The sequence below is a fragment of the Sphaeramia orbicularis genome, chromosome 6 (assembly GCF_902148855.1).
Source record: "Sphaeramia orbicularis chromosome 6, fSphaOr1.1, whole genome shotgun sequence".
NCBI lineage: Eukaryota > Metazoa > Chordata > Actinopteri > Kurtiformes > Apogonidae > Sphaeramia > Sphaeramia orbicularis.
Genome location: NC_043962.1, coordinates 29,393,759 through 29,417,006, shown reverse-complemented (window position 1 = coordinate 29,417,006; position 23,248 = coordinate 29,393,759). Strand labels below are relative to the sequence as shown.

At 37.1% G+C, this 23,248-nt stretch overlaps 1 protein-coding gene across 4 annotated transcripts in view; it reads left to right on the top strand.

Moving 5' to 3' along the window:
* frmd5a (FERM domain containing 5a) overlaps positions 1-23,248 on the top strand; it is a 71,898-nt gene that overhangs the window by 34,836 nt on the left and 13,814 nt on the right. For all 4 annotated transcript variants that reach the window (XM_030136829.1, XM_030136830.1, XM_030136831.1 and 1 more), the window contains exons 2-5: positions 17,025-17,129; positions 19,919-19,961; positions 20,571-20,649; positions 22,401-22,498. In XM_030136829.1, coding sequence (XP_029992689.1) covers positions 17,025-17,129; positions 19,919-19,961; positions 20,571-20,649; positions 22,401-22,498 — 325 coding nt within the window. The remainder of the gene's footprint in view (positions 1-17,024; positions 17,130-19,918; positions 19,962-20,570; positions 20,650-22,400; positions 22,499-23,248) is intronic.

Genomic DNA, 23,248 nt, shown 5'->3' with positions numbered 1-23,248 from the left:
TTTGTAGATGTAAACATTTTCATTTTGTAATTTTACTTTTTTCACTGTTATTATTTCACTCGTCTAGCCCAGTGAAATAATCCTGAACTAGAATGAGTTTGACACCCCTGGTCTATAACAACCCATAGCAATGGGTTGTTATTGAAAGCCGTTTAGTAGAATATTTCAGTCTGTTTTTTTTTTTGTTTTTTTTTTCTTTTCATTGTGCAGGAATGCCACCTATTCATATATTTCTGGACAATGTGGGTCAGTAAAGATGTTGATATGTTGGCTCGGATGGTTTCCAAGGAGGTGCTGCTACCTCAAAACAGAATGTGCTCCATTTATTAGGCAAAGCTGGCACAAACTTTAACATTGTTTTTGATTAGTTCTCTTTGCATCTCTTCTCAGTGGCCAGTCAAAGCTATGTGGAAGATATACTGAAGAACTTTGATATTACTCAGTACAGGTTACCACTGTGAGGTTTACACTGTCTGGTTTTAAAGTATGTCTTATGGTGCTTTTCAACTTTATCACCTCATCTGAAATATATATTATGTAGAAAAGTAATTTATAAGTAATCAAATGTCTTTACTTTCTTACATCACTTATTATGTTTCTGACAAAGTAACTAATCTACTCAAGAACAACCTTCCAAATCACTGACAATGTTGACATATTTGATTCGGTCACAGATCATCAGCTATTTTCCTCATTGATGCTTAGATTCCTTATAACCTATTAAGCCCTTTCTACTTATATTCTTTGAAAATGCATTTCAAAGTGTCCTTGCTTAAACGGTAAACCGAAGCGAAGAGAATATTATTACATTTTCTTTTGGATGTCTTTTACAATTAAACGGGAACACACTGTACATGCTTTAGTTCAACGTTAGACCTTCAAACACATCATCAGTCATTCATTTAGATCAGGGGTGTCAAACTCACTTTAGTTCAGGGGCCACATTAAGCCAAATTTGATCTGAAGTGGGCTGGACCAGTGAAATAATAACATAATAATATATAAATAATGTCAACTTCAAACTTTCTTCTATGTTTTAGAGCAGGGGTGTCAAACTCATTTTGGTTCAGGGGCCATATTTAGCCCAATTTGATCTCAAGTGGGCCAGACCAGTAAAACAATGACTTAATAACCTATAAATAATGACAAATCCAAGTTTTTCTTTTTGTTTTGGTACAAAAAAAACCTAATTAAATTATGAAAATATTAAAATTTACAAAAAAGATGTGAATAACCTAAAAAAAGAGAAATTTCATTCAAAAAATTAGTGCAATTTTAACAATATTATGCCTCGACTTATTATTTATACATACACTACACACAATGTTACATAAACATTTGGAAACAGGAAAATATTGTTAAAATTTTGGAGTTTGGAACTAAAATTGGAACAATTTCTTCAATATTCCATCTCTTATTATTAACACAACTACAGATCACAGTGGATCCATAAAGGCACAAAACATTTAGTAACAGGCAGAATATTGTTAAAATTGCACATTTCAGGTTGTTCATCTTTGTTTTTATTTATGTATTTATTTGTTTATTGTGAAAGAATAGTTTTGTAAATGTAAATATTTTCACAGTGTAATGTTATTTTTTTTTTCGCTTCAATTTTTTCCTCATAATTTTTCACAAAGAAAATTTGTCGTTGTCATTATTTATGGGTTATTGTGTTGTTATTTTTATTGTAGATCGCACTGGTCTGTATGTGGAACCTGAACCAAAATGATTTGGACAACCTGGACTGTTCAGGTTCATTTTTGCACTTTCATCCCGCGGGCCGGAATGGAACCTTTGGTGGGCCAGATTTGGCCCCCGGGCCGCATGTTTGACACCTGTGTTTTAGAGCAAAAAAAAAGTAAAATTATGTGATGAAAATGTTTATATCTACCAATTATCCTTTAAAACAATGTGAATAACATGAACAAACTGAAATGTCTTAAGAAAACTAAGTGCAGTTTTAACAATATTATGTCTCAGTTTATCATTTAAACATGTAAATTACAATTTACAGATCACAGTGGATCAACAAATACACAAAACATTTAATAACAGGCAGAATATTGTTAAAATTACACGTCAGACATTTTAAAATGTTTATATTTGTTGAGGTTATTCATGTTTTTGTGAAATGTTAGTTTGTTTTAGTGTAAATACAGTAAAATGACGTGAAAATTTTTATATTTACGGAGAGAAAAATTTGGAGTTGTGAGTATTTATGGGTTTTTATGATAGTATTTGACTGAGCCGACCCACTTGAGATTAAATTGGTCTGTATGTGGAACCTGAACTAAAATGATGAATATCTTCAGTGTAATTTTTGCATTTCACAAATTCATCCCAAGGGCCGGACTGGACCCTTTGGTGGGCCGGATTTGGCCCCCGGGCCGCATGTTTGACATCTGTGATTTAGAGGGTTTTTTGAGAAGAGATAGAACAGGTTTCTCATTGAATCAGTTTGATTCTCATTTTGTTCTTTAGATCACCCCGTTATTTACTTCTGTCCTCGTTAAAAGTTGGATTGGCATAATCTAATGTTTCCATTTTAGGTTCTGCAGTGTCAAGGATGAGGCAACAGGGAGACTCTTCCTTGAAACTTCATAAGTGACACCACAGTAAATCTCTCAAATAAGCTGTCACTCCAAATCTCCAGCCAACGTCTCACTTGCACTTTTAGCTTGTCCTGGCTCACTGTTCGCTTGCCAAGTACAGCACAGTGGACCGCAGACAGCAGCCGCCTTCGCCTTCACACATAAACTCTTCATGCCTATCAAGCTAAATAATCAAGGAAAATAACACAATTAAAAAAAAAAAAAAAAAGATCTTGCAATTGTGTTCAGAAAAAAGTGCCGAGCTGCGGTGCCCTCAACCTCCAAATTTAACAGAGGTTACATATTTATTTTGCCCTTTTAAAGACATCTGCCTACACTGAAATCCACTTGTTTAAGATGCTAAATAGTGGTAAATTATTTAACACATATGCTACCAGTCTTCACAGTGGGAAGGCCTAGTGGTCCTAACATTTAGAGGATAAGGAGTCACCCCTGTGTCCTCTGGCAGTTCTTCAAAGACAGCCCGGTTTTATAGGACGCTGGAGAGCTCAGTAGCATTGAAATGGCCTTTTGTTTCCCAGTAAGTGATCCAATTGTGTGTGACCAATAAGATAATTTTCTAATTTTCCTCTTTATAGTGACGCCTGGCATTAGTTTGCTTTAATTAGAGCATTTAACTTCTGAAGGTTAAGTCATTTCGGTGCAACGCTGTAAATTTTACCATAATTTAGACGTCGTACTGCAAATCATCTGCACTCTAGGACTGTTCATTACTAGTGCACTGTAGTGTTATAAAAATATAATACAGACAATTATTCATCCAAACATTTTTCATACATTTTTTTCATACAAACAAAAGATGAACAAATTAAAAATACATGATAGATATGGACAGCTTTTTTATTTAACCTCCTAAGACCCACCTATGGGTTTTCTGTCCACATTTGTGGACATGAGTTTCACAACTTTATACAAAAAAAAAAAAAGAATAAAAAAAGAAAACTGTCCACCACAAAGGACATTCCATAAAAAGTTTAAAAACTGCATCTGAGAAAACTGTTGCATCATGATGTTTCCAATATAGGCACTTATTTAAAAAAGCTTGTACTTTGCTGACGTTTCCTGGGTCTCAGGAGGTTAATCGTGGTATTTAATTTTATATCACAGTAACTTTGACTACATTTGAATTATTTTTATTTGTTTTTTTATTTTTTGTCACTCATCTTCTTTTTCTTCTTCTCCTTTTTTTTTAGACCTTTTATGCAAACAATTCCTTTTCATTTTTACTGTGTTCAGTGTTATATTCACTCACCACTGTTTATTTCTGCTGCATTTATGTTAATTTCCCACCTGCATCTACATGAATCAAAGCAAAATGCCCAAAATGGCAATAGATTTCCTTTTAAGAGTGTAATTTGTAACACAATTATATTTAGAACCTAATCTGTTGCTCATAAAGCTGGAATAATTTTATTTTCAGACACATTCCTCTTTTTATTCCTATTCATACACATCAATAATCACCTTTGACCTGGTGCAATGATTACACACTGAGTCCCTGTTACACTTTATTAAGAATAAATCACATTGTCACAATCATTTCATGAGAAGACATACAAATATTTTATTCCAACTTTATGGGCATCAGTGTATTTATGCATTGTGTGACAATAGAGATTGCAATGCTACATTAACTGAATTGTCAAAATTTACAGTGTGTTTTAACAGTGTCTTGCAATATAATATCCTGAGTTGTTTCATTCCACATTATATATCCATCACTGAAAAGCACAAGGCTTCAGGAGCAGGATGTGCCATGACCCTCTTATGGCCAGGTTTATTTTTGCTGAATTCTGTGAAAACCTTCTTTCTCTGTATCATTTATTAAGAAGATTGCTTTTCCCTCGGGCCTCCATTAGAGTGTAGACACGCAGAGTCAGTGGAGGGTCTTCACGCCTTTGTGCACAGGCAGCAAGTCTCCAGGGCCAAACAGCTTTCCATATTTTTATGGCTGGATTCACCACTGGAAAGTGATCTTTCCCTGGGCTCAGGAGACAATGGAAAGGGTGAAGTGGCACCATAGACGGCCCCTCAGCTCAGGATAAGATGTTTAACTGTGCCTCAGGGTGCTAACTGTGAGAAAGAGAGCACAGCATCTCTATCAGTCAATCATTCTGTGTGTCTGCTGCTGCCACTCATATACAGCACATACACATATTCAGAGGCCCACATATCAGCTTTGTAGCAGAAGTGGAGAGCTAAACACCCTCCCATTTACAGTACATGGAGTGCCTCTAGCATGCCAAGGTTTCACACAGCTACAGAACATGAGGGATGTCATTATAAGCATTAAAGGCACACAAATTCAGGCATCAGTGGGACCGAGCATTGTAATACAGTTTCCAAAGAAATGCTAATTCATATTTTGTGTGACATTGAAAAGAATAAGCTCCCCTTGACTGAAAAAACACATTTTCACCCTCTTCATCTTGTTTTCTTCTTTGTGCTTCCCCTTCTTCACAATGTACTTTAACTCTCAAGCCTTTGTTGCATTAATTTGCTGAAGGGAAGTGTCTTCATGCTTGCAAATTTTTTAAAGATTTTAAGGTATGTATCAGTGGGCAGGATTTATGATAAATGTTTTGGAGGCAAATGTGACCTAATATGCAAGTTTTACCAGACTGATGCAGAATTAAGTTTCACATTTGATACTATGCAGCATCTTTAACTGCATATTCAGATGTTTTTGTGTGTGTGTTACATGATATTAAATGCTTAATTAGTATGAGGATATTTTTGGTTGACTGAGAGCGACTGCCTCAGTGGGTCCATAGTGCAAAGCTGCACAGAAAAACAAGCCTGTTGAGTAAACATTATCCCATCTGGAAGTGACTTGTTCAGCCAGAAAAATCAAGCTTCCACCCACTCTCTTTAGATGAGCTTGATTTCACTAAAAAGGATCCCGCTGTCTTTGCCTCTTCCTCCTTACTTTGAAGAGTTGCTTTCACTTGAGAGTGGCAGTTTTATCTGTGTTTTACTGCTGGCAAAGGTGCCGTTTATTGACATTGCCCCTTTGTGCTTTGGGTTTGAGGAAACGGGCAATTCACAATGTCACAGTCTCAGAATAACAATACCATTTTTAGGCTACTTTAGCCCTCTGTCAATATGCTTTACAGCGCTACAGTATCAATACCTGCCTGCGTATATTTCCCAAGATGCAAAAGTTAGACGACCTGTCTGTTACATTAGAAAGTCACGCATTAACTGACACAAAAAACAGTTTAAGTTTCACCACATGATCCCTCATGGCCTTTGCTGAGGTGTTAAATTAGTCAGAGGTGTTCAAAGCTCTTAATTATGCAAAAGGGAAAAAGCCTATGACCGTAGTCTGACCACAGACTGCTGTCATTGTATCCGTGAGCTGCTATACATGAGACACCGAGGACAACAAGGAAACAGAATTGTCTGAGGGTCTCCATCAAGCTTTTGGCTGGTTCAGACCATTCCTCTGCAAGCGAATGGTATGAACACTGAATGAGTTTGCATGCACAATAATATTCCATTATTATTTCAAATATGAGGAGATTCCATTTTTGAAAGGGATAAACAGCATATTTCATCTAGATATTCTGATGTAGGCCTTATTTACAAATGATTACAACTAAGAATCATTTTGTTGATCTGTTGAGAATTTTCTTGACTAGAGGAGTAATAAGTAGTAGCTTATTCATACTCCAAACAATCAACAGCCGGGTGAAGTCGTGTACCTGAACACACGCACAATGACAAAAACCACCAATGAACTAATGCTGTGGATCAACAAACGGCAAACTTAGGAAAAATAATAACATAACAGTAACTTTATACCTCCATAACCCTCACAATCAAACTAACCAGTGAAGAAGAAACATTGAGATTTTAGTATCGAATTTTATTCTTTTACTTTAGAGTTTTGTCCACTGGAGAAAATAATAATAATGTTTCTATTTTTATCACTTTCTCACTTTCCTTGACTCTGAAAGTTGTTTGTTACCTGTTCTTATCCTCAACCGGCTGGCAGTGTGACTCAGTACTTCCTCTAGTGGTCACATACATTCACACTTATGTATTGTTCTTTGGCTGTGAATGAATTCAGTATAATTATCTGCCATCCAATATTTTGATATATCAACGTCAGAGGTATTTCAAACACTCTAATGATACTTGTAGGTAATTAATTTATTTATTATAGTATATAATATTTAATAATATAATATATAACATTATTATAATATATTATTTATGAAATTATTGTTTTACAAACACTACTGTACACATAGGTCCTTAGTTGTTTGGTTAAAAAAAGGGAAAAAAGGGAGAAAATTGTTGATCAGTGTTTACATAAAGTCCAATGTGATGTTTGATCCACAACCCAAACATACTCTTTACTTTCATAGGGCGGTAAAGAAGCCAGAAAACATTCACAATTAATGTGCTGAAATCAGAAACTTTTGCCTTATTTCATAGAAAACAGCTTGAATCAATTAATTGATTGTAAAAATTGTTGATAATTAATTTGAAAGTTTTCAGTGAACTAATTACTCAAGTAATCATTGCAGCTCTATTCTAACTGTATAGTATTTTCAGGCTGATAGCTTTGGATTTTAGAAGTATTGTTTAAACATTCATTCAATGTACACAAACCAGCAGGTCAATAGTTTGCAAGACTGGGCAAGAGAAAACCTTACATTTCTGGTCAGAACAAGAAGCACACCTACTTTTAAACATTATGAAAGACTTGAATAATGAGGTTTTTGGAAATGTGCAAAAATCAATCACCAACATTTTTGAGAAGGTGGTTGTAGGATTGAAAAAGATGCTGATTTTGTAGATTTGGAATAGTGTACTTGAAATTTGGGTATGCATGGCTGCTTGTTAACACTGATTTTAGTTTAATGTTCGCTTTCATTAGCCATGTAAACATTTATATTAGGAATAATCTTAATAATAATGGCAAAAACTGAAATATTTTGTATATATTACCAACACCACCAGAGCTCACCTAAGTACTCACCCATACAAACATTTCCACAGGTGCAAGAAGTAAGACATAAACAAGTGCTACCTAAGTCCCATTTCCAAAGCTACTTATTAAACCCTGCAGACTATGTGATGTGGCTGTCATCACCTCTCTGGTCAAGGCTGCTTCTAGGCTCTAGAGATGACTTGTCTGTTTTGGACAAGGTAGCTTCACATTATCCTAACTCAGTATGACAGAAGAGGGGGCAATCTCTGGGATGAAAATCTACATAGATGGAACCCTGGGGGCTTTTTGTTTCCAGCAACCCAACTGATTCTGAAGTGCAAAACTTTTCTTCACAGGTATCTGAAGACAGACCAAATACAAGGTGACTGTTCTATATTTTAAGGCTAAGTGCTAAGAATAATATTGTTTTCCTCTTCTTATGTAGTATTTGACATGTCTTTTGATTCTTATGATGATGCCACATGTACAGGTAGGACTGCAAAAGGGTGATTCCCAAATGATGTTTTCTCTTGCGACTTCATATTCAATCAGTTCACATGACAAAAATAGGACAGGCTCCACTTCAGTATGATCCCTTTTCAGTAATAATAAAAAAGGACCAGAATTCAGAAGGGAAATTACAGTTTGACAGTGAGAAAGATAGCGTTGTCTGAGCAAATCTCATTTTTCACTGAAAGCCTTTTCCTTGTGCCCTCTGTCTTGTGCATTCTTGAAGATCTGACGGCAGCAATTTAGCGGAGAAGACACAATGCTTAAACTGGCTGCTTTGTTTGTGTTAACAGATTTCTTTGAGAAGTACAGAAAAGGACAATCTAGCAAGCGACCTCTTAAACATGACAAACAGGAGGAGAATTGAAAGTGTCAATCGACATGTAGATAAAATGGTCAGACACGAGAGGGTAAAGAAAGTTCATGACTGTTCAGGAGTCAAGAGGGAACGTGGGAGATATAAAAAGGAGAAGTGTTAGCCCTTTTATACTATCATCAGCGTATCACTGATTATCATGCCAAACAGAAGGTGTCGTGGTACTGCAACAGTTTCTCCCCTTGGGTGTCGATGCATATTTTACAAATGATGAACTGACGAGAAAGAGCCACTGCCTTTTACTGGCAGGGTTTTAGCTTAGGCAAAGAGGATGAGCTCAGAGAACTACTCGCTTCATTGTTTAAGGAAAAAAAATCCAGGGCTGCGACACTGTAGAAGTTATAGCCTGAGACCAATTAGTAGACCGTGTTGTGTCGCTTTTAACACTAACTTCTTGCAATGAGCCCACTTGAGAATAGTCTCTGTTAGGGTGTGATGGTCTTAAATGTCAATTATAAAATGGACACTAAGTAACTTTACAAAAACTACTAAAGGCTTTCATGTACTAACAGCTGCCTTTGCCAAGAAATCCATGAGAAGACTGCTTATGGCTATTGCGCTGACAAACTACACATATTAGTGAATGTGTGAATGGGTCTCTGCCAGTATCTCAAATGTTCATGTCTGGTACAATGTCCTGCCTGTGGGCTAAACCTAGATGTAGTTATGATTATATTGAGTTCTGTAAGAGTGCCTGGTTCTTATTCATGTAGAGGTTAACGGAGCATGAGAATAAATGTCAGGTCTGAGGGGCTGATGTAGTCTGAATTAGCGACTCTGAGTCATCGCTTAACAGCCTTTTACTACACGGGGGGAGACTGAACTGGCTTATCACCACCAGAACTGTGCAAATGCCAAAAAAATGAAGCATTGTTTATATGCTAATCCCAAGCATGACACCAATTGTGCTGTTCTTTCTGTGTTGGGGTATTTGTCACACTTTTTAGTAGAAAACCGAACTGTTGTGCAGAAGTAGAATAATACTAGTTTCACAGAAAAAAATATACGTTAACTTGAGGATCATGGCAATAATTAGGTCAACAACGAAAAGCAAACCCCAGTCAGGGACTCCTTTAAATATTGTTCAATAACAGCACTGGTTAGAGTAAAAAAAAAAACTGTTCTGCATGATGATCTGTGGATTTGCCATTGCTGTATCCACAATCCACTGCTGTATATTCCACTGAGAAATTTGACATAGAAGCTGTCAGATCCACACTGGCAATAAAATCCAGCACTGCTGAGCTTAAGGACTAATGACTCAGAAATGAGAAACTAATTCATTCCCTCATTTCTACAGGACGGAATCAAATTGTTTAGATTATTGTTGCATAAATCTCTCTGTCTAACAGAACCAAAAGCCCTTTTCAGGTGCTGTAAGGAAGTTACGCCCTGTTTTTATCTTAAAGGCCTTTTACTCACAGTCTTCTGAAGTAGTTATTTATGAAGGGTAGAACAGTGCACTGAAGAATGGTGACTAATTGTGCAAAAGGGCATTTCTTTCTCATATAATTTGCAAGCCTTTGTTAAGTATATTTAATTGAATATTGAAGTCTTTCCTGTTACTATCTGTCTTTTTAGGGACACTAAAATGCAACATTTCTTTGTTAAAGCTTAAAAAAAAAGGTTTTAAAAGCCATGCATTGTGCCACAATAACCGTGCTTTAGTTCTTCAAACAAAATTCAAGATGCAAATATGGATGTTTCTATTAAACTTGGTTTATTTTGGTACCTGGCACTTTGCCACTTTTTTAGAACCAATAATAAAAGAGAAATTTATACATATTTCCCCCCAGGATATACCTAATGATGAGCTCAGAAAAATGCAAAAAAAAAAAAAAAAAATCGTACTCTTGCTTTGAGCCATCCCAAAATTAATGAATTTTTAATAAAATATTGGGGCTAAAAATAGGACCAAAATTGGGACAGAAAAAGCTACCTAGGTGTCAGTGCATTTTATCTTGAAAACAACGCTTGAAATGATTTTATATACCACTATAAATAAAGACACTGTGTTAAATTTGACAATCCTAGTGGTTTTCTAATCCAGACATGCAGGTTTTTCATGAATCTCAGTCTCATTCTAGGTTTTGTGCGTAACCGATCGTGTCCACTGGCGTTACATGCGGAACCTGCCCATTTAAACACAATTTAATCGCTAGTGATTTTGCAACAACATTTTAGTGAAACACTCTACCTTTGCATATCTGGTTCGATTCCTAAAATGTACCTGTGAGAGAATAGAAAGATATTTGAAAAAATAGTAGCACATAATTTTCATGTCTTTTTCACCATGTTACATGCGAGTTCTTGTATAAAAATAATATAAAAATGTGTTTTATCTGAAAAATAGTTTCTCTTTTATCTCAGTAAATATTTCTTTTTAAAATAGACCCAAAGTGCTTCCAAACTTGCTTCATAACATTAGTCTACATTGTGTTTGAATTTTTAGCCCCCATGTCCTGTATTATAGACCAGTTTCATAGAAGCACCCATATGCTAAAAATGTTTCTTTCCTAATGAACAAGCCGCTAACCTTTATTAAGTCTTATGAAGCAGGGTTGATACTAGATTAATTACCTCCGCCAAGGAGGTTATGTTTTTGCCAGGGTTTGTTTGTTTGTTTGTCTGTCTGTTTGTCTGTCCGTTAGTGTGCAACATAACTCAAAAAGTTATGGACAGATTTTGATGAAATTTTCAGGGTTTGTTAGAAATGGGATAAGGAAGAAATGATTAAATTTTGGTAGTGATCAGGGGTGGGGGGGCCCAGGGGGGGGCCCATTTCCAACAAACCCTGAAAATTTCATCAAAATCTGTCCATAACTTTTTGAGTTATGTTGCACACTAACGGACAGACAAACAGACAGACAAACAAACAAACAAACCCTGGCAAAAACATAACCTCCTTGGCGTGGGGGGGGCCCACAGGGGGGGCCACTAATCAGCCTTGGCGGAGGTCTGCGCTCTCCGAGTGCTTCTAGTTAGTTATAAAACTAACACTTGTTTAATGATGTGTATTTAGTTTTTTTAATCTGTAAATTGTTGTAACTGTTAAAGTTCACCATGCTTTGTAAACATTTCCCCACTGGTTTGACTTGTGAACTAAATGTTTCAATGATGAATACATTTTTAGCGCTGGTGGTCTTTCAATGAAATATTCATCTCATGAATTCCTAGTTTAATCATAAAGACCAGTTCGCATTTCATCCATTCACACTATTTGCTATTCAGAAGTTTCACAAGCAATTATCCACAGTGTTTCCATAGCTCTGCTCCTTTATATATTCTCTCTCTCCCTCACGTTTCTGCAGCAAATGCTCATTCATTTGTGTTTTGATGGCCCACTTTCCGCTAAAGACACTGTTAAGATAACTGTTTCTATATGGACTCATTACAAATGCATCACATTATACTGTACCTATGTATTCTGTTACACTTGAATTCAATCCTTATGTAAATTAAATACTAATACATTAATACAAATACCATATTATTATATACACGTATTCTCTGTACTTGCCTATAATTGTTACTGTTATGAATCCTTCAGCTTGTGCAAATGCCCACTGTCAGTTTAGTTATATGTGCACTGTTTAGTTTTTCTATCTACTATATGTATTATTCATAATGGCATCAGTCCTGACATTGTGACGACTTTATCAGAGTCATTCTGTCCCTCTAATGTCCAGTTTCAATGATTGATGATTTAAAACAATCTAAGTGAAGCATGGTATTGACTTGTGAGATATCCTGTCACTACTCATTGCATCCACTGTCTTTGCTCATCTGCCTGGGGCTGCATATAAGTTAATAGCCCCTTTCCGAGCACTGCCATTGAGCCATTATAATGACAGCAAATGTCTGACCACATGCTGATCAAATTGGTTGCACACCTTGGGGAGATAAGCCACTTTGTTCGGCATATTTTAAGTATATCTACCAGTGGGTACAGTAAAAACCATATCAAAAAACTATAACTCAGATGAATCCTGCATTTTTATTTGCATGCATTTATAGATTCCATTGAGACTTATGCTGTTAATGAAGTTGTTTCCCCTCTGAAACTGTATCGTGATCTCATCTGCTTTTGTCCTCTTCAGCTAATAAGTGTGATAATTACTGAGCGGCAATGGGAGAGGAAGTATGTGGAGTTTTTAATAAGATTTAGACAAGACATTAACATCATTTAATGTACTCAAAGACAGATGTATGGCTGTAGTGCTTAAAAAAGTTAAAGTCATATAAACTTGTTTTGCCTTTCTTTTCTGTGTGCATTAACTTAGTATTTTTATGTAGTACCTTAAAGCATATTAACACTAACAATCTCAGTTTCCTTTTATGGCATAAAAGAAGAAGCACTGATCTTTCAATGCTCCATTAAGAGATCTCCATATTAGCTTTGAGTGGTTGTCGGTTGCCTTTTCGTGCACCCAGTTCCAACCGAAGCGGCGGGGTCATGACTTGAACTCGATGCAGCTCGGTCAGGAGAAAGAATCGGTCTGATGTATTAACCAGTGGAATCGCTCATCCTCCCGGGACACAAGAAAGTAATCTGCTTATGAAACCAAATAAATCACCTCAGATCTTCAGGCACCTCCATCCTGTCACTGCTCACACACAGACATAAACACGCCTGCACAGTCAATGGCATCATGTTTCCACTCCTCTCACTATAAAGTGATACAATCTTTTATTAATGGTCTGTGCTCCTGCGTTGACATGGAGACCGTTTTAATGATTAATCCGAAAGGAAAGTGCCCATTGTACACTTGGGGCTCTTTAGGAAGTAAGGGAAGCACTGTGTTGTTTTCAGATGCGTATTGATTTTTGTAGATTTTGATCAGCTTGTTTAAAATGAAAAAACCTTTGAGAAATACAAGTATATTCTATATCTTGCCATATCTGTTATACCTCATAAAATGCTGCTACACAATTAATTCATGGACGGATCCAGTGTCAGCCACTCTTTATTTTTAGTTATTCTGCAGATTTTATTTGATATTAGGCACTCTGGGTATTGTTTTTGCTTATTTTTTAATAATCAGCTTGTATTTAAAATATATGCAGTGTCAGTGTATAAGCTCCTAAATTGTGCAGATAAATGTTGCATTCTTGATTAATCCTGCACTTTCAGCAGATTTGTAGGCTTAAGCTTTTTTTGGTTTTATTATTGTACACATTTGTTCTCCAAATAACTGAACCTTTTGAAATTTTCCCTGCAGAGACGCTTTGCAGCTGTGTAGTTTAAGATTTATTCCTCCAATACTTTCTGTATAACGGGGAGATTTGGCCACAGGTAATTTTCTTGAAAACAAATCCATCTGTGTTAGAGGATTTTTATTGCATTCTTACACATCATTGCAAACTCTTTTCACTGTTTATTCTAAGGTTTTTTTTCCAAAGGAGGTGACAAAAGGGTCGCGACTATTTATTCGGTGAATACAGCTCTGCAGAATTGGATGTTGCAAATAGGGTCACACCTGGTTATGAGGCTGTTTTCAGACTCTTTCAAGACCAGACCAGAGCAGTGAAAATCTGTTGGGGCTCCTGCAGTGCTTTATTGAGATGCCGATCAAGGCGAGGAAGTGGTTTATTAGTATTAATTAGAAAATTCAGAGCATCTTTTCTCTGATGCAATCACCTCGATTTTGTAATTGGAGAGAGCAGGGGGGGAATAAGGCAGCTGTGCTCACGGTGTGAAGTAGAAATGGGGCGGTAGTGAGGGTGGTTGGGGGGGAGGTGGTGAGAGGGGCACGGGGAAGTAAGAAAGACTTAAAGAGGGGGCGGTTCGTGGGAGTGCCTCAGAATACTAACAAACTTGCTGTTATCTTGCAACAAAAGAGCAGATGTCCTTTCTAACTCAGTGTGTTCCCTTTTATGCATATCTGCTTTTTAATTGTTCTGGGCTTTTCTTGGCTCCTGCTGCCCTCTTATAACCCCAGTGACAAACACAGGAGAAATCACGCAATACAAATGAATGTATAATCATTTAAAAATTTGTAGTCTTCTTTGTATCCTATTGCAAAAAAAAAATTGCTGTAATGTGAGAGTAGATGTTGTTACAAAGATTTACCACCCAAGTCTGCATTGTATCTCTGCATAGCTTTTCTCATCTTTCAGAACTATTATTTTGATTTAGATCCAGTTTTCCTATTACATTTCTGTCCTTTTTGTCCTTGCTGCTCACTAAATTAGAATATGGGAACTAAATCCCACAAGAATCATTGTCTCATTGTTAAATCTAAGTTTTCAACCTCTTCAAGGTGGTTAATAATGTTACGTCAAGGAGACAATGTTGAAGTGACAGTAGTGTAGTGAGCATCCATGAAGCCCCTGTTTTTCTTTACACAAAGGTCATTTACATCCAGTGGAACTCCTATTGGCGTTTGGTCAGAGGGAGGTGGTTAAACGACAAGTTCGACATCGACAGCCCATTGTCCTAATGAAGTGCCTGTTATCTGCAGCCTGAGTAATGACATGGAGTAGAGAGCTGCCAGTGACACTTCCACTGCCATCACAGGCCAAAAGAGCAGTGAGCGCTGGAGGAAGGAGGGGCGCAACGCCAGACTGTGGCTGCTAAACCTTGACCTTAGCTATCTTCCTCAAGAGTCATTACAAGGGTGGAGACCCCGGTGCCAACAGCAAATGTCGACAAAGACTTGAACATGACTGGAGCTGAGATTCAGTTCACACTTGTCTGAGTAATACAAACACTGTTTACCATTGGCCGTGTATGCCAAGCAGGTATGATCCACAGTGGATTTAACAGAGGTTTAGATTAAACCTTCTGCCTGCTGTGTCTGAAATGATGCTAATGACAGTAAAGTGAAATCAGAAAAAAATTAGCTGAAAGACTCGATAAAGTCCTTCAGAGCTAAGACACACTGCACGGTAGGCTGAAAATTATGCAAATGTTTGTGATTGATGCGACTGGTGGAGATGTCTGCTTAATGAACCATTAAAACAGCCCCCCCTAAAAAATTTCAGGGCAAGAAAGATCCAGAATGTGTCATTTGGGAGCATAATGTCTTCTTTTCATTGGAGGACCAGTAGATGCATCTCAATTAAGGGTTGCAACAAAATGTTGACATATCTTATTGCTTATTCTTGCAGTAGTCACTGCACTTGTTTTGTTTCATGTCAGTTATCCTGTTCTGTGAAAATCATACCACAAAGGAGTGAATAAATACGTCATTCCTGCTTTTTGCTGTTTCAGGGGTATGTTTTCTCCTTCAGTTACACAAACATTGTGATGTAACGTCGTCAATTGTCTTGCAGTGTCTTGAATATCACAGGATTGCAGTATCGGGATACCATCATTATTGTGGGCAGTGTATCATGATAGTATCATACTGTGCTTCCCACCCCTATTACTGATCATACCTACCTATTTATATGACCATATTTTCATGAAAGCATGGAATAAAATACTGACCATCAGCTTCTCACGGTGTACAGTATGTATCCTCTCCAAATGCGTATGTCGATATATTCCTTTTACCATTCCGTCCAACAGATAATTCACTAACAGATAAAGTTAAAATATCAGAAAACACTTTTAAAAAATGCATGGGACAGAGCCGATAAATAAGTATAGTAAATAAAAGCAATAAAAACAACAAATACAACAATATATAAATCAGTGAATGAACAATATATATTATGAATACTCTAAAAATCATTTAAAATGGGTAATGTATGTTCAGCTGCATAATAGCAGAAAGAATGAAGGACGTTTAATTAATTTACTCTGATCATTGTTTAGCATATTCCACAGGAGTTGACACTGATTAGCAACGTGTGACACATCTGCAGTGTATGTTTTCTTATTACTCCACCTGACTTGCTACGGCGAGGTGCCAAGTTGTAATCAATCCTTAACAAATTATATCTGCACCCCTCATAAATGTGCAAAGCTCTTCCAGTGGGATAGCAGCAAATTATTTTGAAGAGCAGCATTTAATTTGCTTCTATCCTGTCACCCTCAGTGAGACATTTCCAAACAGTGAACGCTGTGGGACATCTCAAACAGTATTACATGGTCTTGTTGGAGCCGCGCACACCAAAATAATCTGTTCAAGGCTGAGCCAAATTTTCTGGTTTGAACCTGGGTGGGCACTTGGAGGCTGTTCAGTCGTGTTAAGCAGACTACTGTGCTGTAAACAGGTATCAGATTTGTATTGGATGCAGTGTGGGACACCTTTCTGTGCGGTGAAATACAGGGATTCTCTAAGGGTAGGTTCCGTGTGAGTTTCAGAATACAGAGCATTAGCAAAACCCCAGTGAGATCTCAGCATATTTAATCCATTCTCTCTTTAAGCTCTTCTTTTAGCTGTGGACGGGGTTTATTCCAGACACTTCAGATGGCTCTGGCTGTGTATTAATATTGGATGAATCCTAGATATCTCTGGCAGGGTTTAAAAAATCAGAAACACATTCTGCTTGCTGGAATATTATCTCAGAGTGAAGCTCAGGAAAGTTCTTTGTTGAATCTGTTCTTGGCCTGATATTCACATGTTTGGTGTTTGTTGTCCTAGAGCGCTTGCTGAAAAACTGCTTTTCTCCTCCTCTATTACAGCGAGATGCAAAGGGACAGTATCTGTTTGACCTCATCTGCCATCACCTCAACTTGCTGGAGAAAGACTATTTTGGAATCAGATATGTGGATCCAGACAAGCAGCGGGTAAGTGTTTGTAAACATATCAAGGATCCTTATACTTTTACTGTATTTACTGTTTCCGTAATTTTCATGTTAGGTGTTGAAAACAACTTTAGAACTGTGTCTGTATGTGTTAACTTGTCAAACCATTTGGTGCCATTACTGCTTATTTAAAGAAACAGATCATTTGAAGAGATCTGCTTGTTAAGATCCACACTGCTCTCATATGAATTGCATTTGGAATTTGAGTTAATCTAGTTTGGCATAAAGACTGGAAGAATTAATTGCATCACATAAATCCCATTAAAAGCTTGTACATTTTTGCTTGTGTACGAATAAACAAATAAGACACAATGCGCATATAAGTAGGATCATCAGCTAGAGCCCAGCTGACTGATTAAAGATTTTGCAAGTTTTTACATAAAGCTAATCAATTTTTCTCTCCAGCCCAAAGTATCAACCTTCTCATTTGATATTTTTGGTAAAAATGACAGCCAGTAACAGGGTAAACAAGTGTGCTATTCCTGCAAAGACAACCACCTCCCAGATCTTGATTGGTTTCTTCATGTCAAACACTGTTTTTACCCCTCGGCTGACTGGCCAAAGGGGTATTGTAATTGTTTTGTTGCCTATCTGTCCGTCCATCTGTCTGTCTGTCTGTCTGTCTGACCATTCTGGCTGAGGGGTATTATGTATTATGTTTGAATTAGCTCTAAACTTAGTGAATTTCTGTCATTTGTATCTACTGATACCATAAAACACAGATGGGCAGCTACAATAAAAAAAAATAAAAATAAAATAATAATAATAATAATAAATTAATTACTAAATAGAAATGTTACTTTATGAATGCTGAAAAGAGGCTTTTATACTTTCTAGTAGAGTGCCAAAGGGTTTACAAGGTTCCCCAACTGATCAGATATTTTCCTCAAGACCTCCAACAAATGTTGCTGTCTGTCCAAACTATTGGGTGGAGATAAAAAAAAAAAAAAAAAGTAATTCTGAAAACATGGGTATGACATACATGAATTGGATAAAAGTATAGGGGCACGATAAATTCAAGTGTTTAATTGCTAATATCATCACAATAAACATTTCTATTCAGTTTTTGTGATTCATTTTGCTCATATTGTCATCTATCCTTACAAAATACTTGTTTGTATTTACTTAATTCTACTCCATTATTTGTTTTTTTTCTCATCATAGTTGTTTCAAATGTCCTACCTCTAGATTTCTTAAATATTTGTCACATTCTGACTATAAATAATAACTTTAAGTATTCATCAGGTCTATTCAACTCCCACTCAAGTGGAAAAATTATGATTTGACATTTATTGTGATAATTATTAGCAATAAGTGACATGAACATCTAATTCTGGTAATATTTCAAATCAACAGGTATGGGATGATGTGTCCCGATATCTTTTTCCATATAGTGTACAGTCGCAGAAAAAATCATTAGACCACCCTTGTTTTCTTCAATTTCTTGTTCATTTTAGTGCCTGATACAACTAAAGGTACATTTGTGTGGACAAATATAATGATAACAATAAAAATAGCTCATAAGAGTTTAATTTTAGAGCTGATATCTAACCATTTTCCATGTTTTCTTGATAATAACCAAAATCACTTCAGTTCTTACATCAATAGCTATGGCATTGTACTGACAAAAACAGTGGTTTTAGACATTCCATGTTTTTTTCTGTCTGTTTTAGTCACATGATACACACAGGAGTTAGTACTATAACGTTTGATGGTGTAATAATTTTTTTCCACAACTGTATATTTCCTTTTTTGTACATGAAGAAGTATATGTTTCTAGAATAAACAGCAGATCCATTTGTCATACTGTTTTACACTAAAATCTATACACTATAGTGTTGCTTGAAACATGCGTGAACCAGTTAAAGGTCTGGATGGTACCACCTCTGCATTATTTTGAGCAGAAAAACCCTGATTATATTCAGTTAATCCATAATAAAGTGAAACTGGTTCAATTTGAGCTTTGAAAGACTCCCTACACACATGCAGTGCTTGGGTCCATATGAAAATGACTTGCTTGCTTGGCTATACTTTAAAAATAGATTGAATTTCTTTAAATCAAAGTATGAGACTGTGGTCCAGAGTGAAAAGTTGTGTACCTCAAGTTTCCTTATTCATGCCTTTCAAGTTGACGGTTGTTCCATCAGGCATGTAGCCGCGCTGCTTGATTCATGAAGTATTCACATGTTCACACATAGCGTTGTAGATCCAAGCCCTGCTGATGTTGCACTTCCTATGCTGTCACCCTGGACTATTTTGGTGGTTGTTGCTGTGGGTTGGAGAGAAGACAACCTGGTGTAAAGATGGAGAACGAGTATGTTTCCAGAGAGAATGAAGAGTCTGAAGCTGCACGTAGATACAGCACTTTTTGTTACTGTCACCACCAGCAGATGCTCACAATAGTCAGAACCTGTTGTTTAATCAGCTTTACTGCACTAACAGCCTCTCAGGAGACTTCCACAGCTCTCCAGAAATCTTTGATGATTTCACAAAAAAAAAAAACCTTATTCTTTATATTCATTGCAGTTTGACGTATTTGGCTTTTTGAGTACCATAAATCATCGAGGGGAGAACATCAAGAGCTGGTGTTACAATGCAGTGTGTGACAGGAACAGATTTCCCCAGAAAAGCGTCAGTAGTAACAGCTGAACATTATGGCAGCTGACATTGCAAGTGTCAGCTGAATGAATTGATGTGTGGATTACTCAGAGAAGATTTTTTTTTTGTGAGATGTAATTATTTGCATACATCTGTTTTTCTCTCTAATGCAGCACTGGTTGGAGTTCACAAAATCAATCGCTAAACAGATGAAATGTAAGTACTTTACCTTTCTAGGTACGATATTTATGGAAGGTGAACACACTTACCTCGTTTATCTGCATCGTCAAGTCTGTATTGATGCTGATGAAGGATAATGTATCATGGGCTGATTTAGTAAATAAGTTTATTAGTTAAAGTTGCACTGATGATTGATTGGCCACAGCAGTCATTTATCTAATGAAAATGCCAAATACTGGCTGGTTACAACTTGTTTTCTTTTCTCATTATTGGCTCCCAGGTCTTTTGTCATCTATTACAGCTATTTTACTTTACATCTCCTGTAGAAATTTGGAACTGAGTCAAATGTTCAAAGGCAAGGCTCATTTATCTCCAGAAAAAAGTCAGCATACTGTAAAACATCCTTAACAACATGTCTAATAAAAGTAGTAGTGAGTAATAGAATGTGAATCACTACATTTCCAATAATCAATGCCGTGAATGCAACTACAATCTATACTAAATAAGTACAAGAATAAAGAGGGGTGAGAGTATTTATAGTTAGATTTCAGTGTCTCACGCTATGTTGTTTATTGTTTTAGCCCATTCTTGACCTTTATAGGATTCCCGTCTGTTTCTTAAATGTTTTACGTTTGTTGCCTCCAGCTCAACCTCCATTCACCATGTGTCTGAGAGTCAAGTTCTACCCGCCTGAACCTGCTGCTCTCAAAGAGGAAATCACTCGGTACGACCTCCTGTTGTTGCTTTCACCTCTGGTGATTTGTAAAAAGATATTTACAGCTCGCTTGCTCTAACAGGCGAGAAGGGGAGCCACATTTTTTCATGGAGAGACTAGCCATTGTTTGACAAACCTGTGAAGACAAACTGTGCTTTGCCCTTTTTTCAGATATGCTTGTGCTGCAGATTATGCTCTAAAATTTTCAGACAGAGCAAACATGTTTTTTTTCTAAAACATTATTTATGGGCCTTCATAATTAAAAAGCCTGTCTGAAACATTATGATGAATATTACACAGAACACTGTTTGAGAGATAAGTGTAAAAGCCTTCCCTGGTAGCCTCGTCTCTTAATTATAATAGGTTGTACATTTAAAGCAACACAGCACAAGACTTTTGTGCTTATATGCATAAAAATGTCGGTGCAAATTCTCCCTAATTTGGCCCTGTTACATGGTATTTTTCAAGCTATTACAGTGTGTATTTAATACAGTAAAACCATGCAGAGAACAGTTAAGTGATGTTTTCATCAGTGGCTGAAGAAAGGAGTCCACTTTGTCTCTGAAGTGTAATGAGATGAAATGTGCTCCACATGTAGAGTGTACATAATGAACATGGAGCTTAGAGGAGATAGGGGGCAAAGGGTGCTTATTGAGAGGGGAGAGAAGAATGAAAGGCTGGGGAGAGGGGGAAGGAACAGAGCGTGATACATGATGATGAGAGTGGAGAGGGCAGAGTTTTGTGCAGCCCACGGAGGGAGGGAGACAGTAAATAATCAATCACATGCTGGACTCATTCAGTGGGTGGTCCCTCTTGTCATATTTTGCAGGGATTATTTGGACAGCATGTTATTGACAAAAAAGACTTTAGGCATCCAAAATGGCAGCTTCTTCACAAAATATAGACAAATTTGTCATAATCTTGTATCTTTTGTGCTTTCCAGGTGTTGTGAATTACAGGGCTCAATTAGAATATATATGAAAGTGGGCATTCCTCCCTAAAAAGTATAAAAGTAACCATGCATTCAATGTAAAAACATACAATATCCTAGAGAGTTGGGTTTCACATTTCTTATAGACTTTCCTACCACATCAACACTCATCAAAAATGCATGACTGAAATACTTCCTGTTTATTCGTCACACATTCACACAGGTGTGTTAAATTCACGCTAGAGAGAACAAAACAGGATATGTAAGCAGCTTTTTAGCACATTTTCCATACAGGAAACATTATTAGCTTTTGTGGAAATGGCCTAGTTAGAGGGAAGCAGGCCAGGATTTGCAAATATAGTAGTATTTAGTAACCCACCTGAATGTGTTAATGATAAAAACTACAACTAATTACTACCATAGTCATCATCATCTCCATCAGCGTCATTATGATAATGTATCAAAGAGTAAATTTCATACTTCAGGATCTGATTGGTTGCATGGGTCTGAAACTAGGCTGGAGGCTTTAAGAGATGCACAGCGTCAGTAGCAGCTTTTCCCTCAGGGCCCTCCTACCCTCCTTTCCCCAAAACAGAACCCTCATTTCAGCTAAATCAAAAAGAAATATTCAAACCAACCATAGGGAACCTGAACTCGTCATCCTTTGAGGTTTATCAGGTTTGTTGTTCCTACTTTGTCTTTTTCTATTGTCTCATATGATCTGTGTTTTCACTCAGAAACTGTATCAGGAGTGTTTTAAATATCATCAGTATGTGCGTAAGCAGGCCTGTCAGATGTCTGACATGGGTTCCCGTCCTCTCATTTGTAGCTATCTCGTCTTCCTGCAAATCAAGAGGGACCTCTACCACGGTCGGCTCCTGTGTAAAACCTCGGATGCGGCCATGCTGGCTGCTTACATCCTTCAAGGTAATGGAAGGTGACAGATGGAAATGACTCGCACCACTCTGCTTTGTGCTGTGTTTACGACCTCTGTTATACCATGCCTTGTAGCTCACCATGCCGAAAAATACTGCCAGCCACGCAAATAGATTTTTACATGGAAAGGAGCTTAATAAACAGTAGCCAAGTCTCTTGTGTGAATATGCCTGAATACGCCTTTTAATTCACACAAGCACATTTCCCTGGATTACGATGTGTAATGAGCTTTTCATAGCCATCACATGTGCTTCTTCCCCACTGATAAAACTCTCAAACTCAGAGAACAATTTGAAGGTTATCCTGTACTTTTTATGATAATTAGCACAATGGCTCGTGCACGCTTTAATAAACAAGAAGTCACACTCAATTATAATGTCTTTGAAGTGATTATCTGGCATCTTACATCCCCTCAGCACACGCACACGGTCGAATATAGACACAAACAAGCTGCACACATGAAGTATGATGGTACAGCTTACATCACAGAACGCGCAGTGTTTGAGGGGAGGCATGTCCTCTGGAGGAGGGGCTGATGAATTAAAGATGTGCTGCCTGGTCAGCTCCTCCTTGCAGAAAGAAACCAGCATCAGGGTCATCTCAGGGAGTGCAGTGTGGCATGAAGGAGCACAAATAATCCTGGCCATGTTTAGCGTGTCTACGTTGGCAAAAACAGCAGTGTGCTGAAAATCGTAGATATCACTTGAACTTTTATTTGCTCTGCATGCCTGAATATGTTAA